This window comes from Trachemys scripta, chromosome 24, assembly GCF_013100865.1.
Source record: "Trachemys scripta elegans isolate TJP31775 chromosome 24, CAS_Tse_1.0, whole genome shotgun sequence".
Lineage (NCBI taxonomy): Eukaryota > Metazoa > Chordata > Testudines > Emydidae > Trachemys > Trachemys scripta.
Window position 1 is genome coordinate 12,218,100 of NC_048321.1, and position 807 is coordinate 12,218,906.

Below are 807 nucleotides of genomic sequence, written 5' to 3' on the forward strand. Positions count from 1 at the left end.
CCGCGACGCTTCCCCGGGGTCCAGGCCGCGCTCGATCGGCGGCTCCGCCGGCTCCCCCCTCACGTGTCCCGGGCTCCCAGCTGGGGAAGAAGGGAGGGGAAGAGGGGGAAGGGGAGGGGGGGAGAGGATCGCTCTCGCTCTCCTCCTCACATGACCCGAGTGTTTGTCCCCGTGATCAGCGCCTCGGCTCCCGTGTCTCCTCCGCGTCCCCTCTGCCTCCATCCGGCGTGAGATTTAAACTCACCCGCCCCCCTTCCTCTCCCTCTTCTCCTTCCCTCCCCCCCGCCCCGGCCTGGTGCTGAGGGGCCTCCCCACCCCTCTCCTTCCCCCCTTCCCCTCCCCCCTCTCCCCTCTCCCCCCATGGACATGCTGGATCCCGGCCTGGACACAGCCACCGCCTCCGCTGCTCCCAGGTAAGGGGAAGACGGGAGGAAATTCCCCACCCCTTTCCTGGGGGGCCTGATTCCTTCCCACCCCCTCGCTGGGCCTGCGGAGGGGCAGGGTGGGGGAGGGGAGGGAGCCAGCCATGATCCTCCTGCAGCAACAGCGGCGCGGAGAGGGGGAGCACAAAATGGAGGACGAGGCAGAGAGCGAAGGAGGGGAAAAGGGGTCGGGGGCAGAAGGCGGGGGGCTGGGAGCCCAGGAGGCTTGTTGTCGTGGGGGGGAGGGAGAAGGAAAGGAGCAGGGGCCTTGAGTGGCGGGTGGGGAGAGATAGGGGGCTGTCATCTGGGGGAGGGGAAGAGTTGGGGGTCTGGGGGGCAGGGAGTGTTTGGAAAGCTGAGGGGGCTGTGCCTGGGGGGGGGGGGG

The 807-nt window shown here is 69.5% G+C and overlaps 1 protein-coding gene across 1 annotated transcript in view; it reads left to right on the top strand.

The window, feature by feature from the left end:
• The first annotated feature begins 250 nt into the window (after positions 1-250).
• The window catches only part of USF2 (upstream transcription factor 2, c-fos interacting), a 19,244-nt gene continuing 18,687 nt past the window's right edge, over positions 251-807 (top strand). Inside the window, exon 1 of the mRNA XM_034756406.1 lies at positions 251-413. Within this exon, the coding sequence (XP_034612297.1) occupies positions 361-413 (53 nt within the window). The 5' untranslated portion in view covers positions 251-360. The remainder of the gene's footprint in view (positions 414-807) is intronic.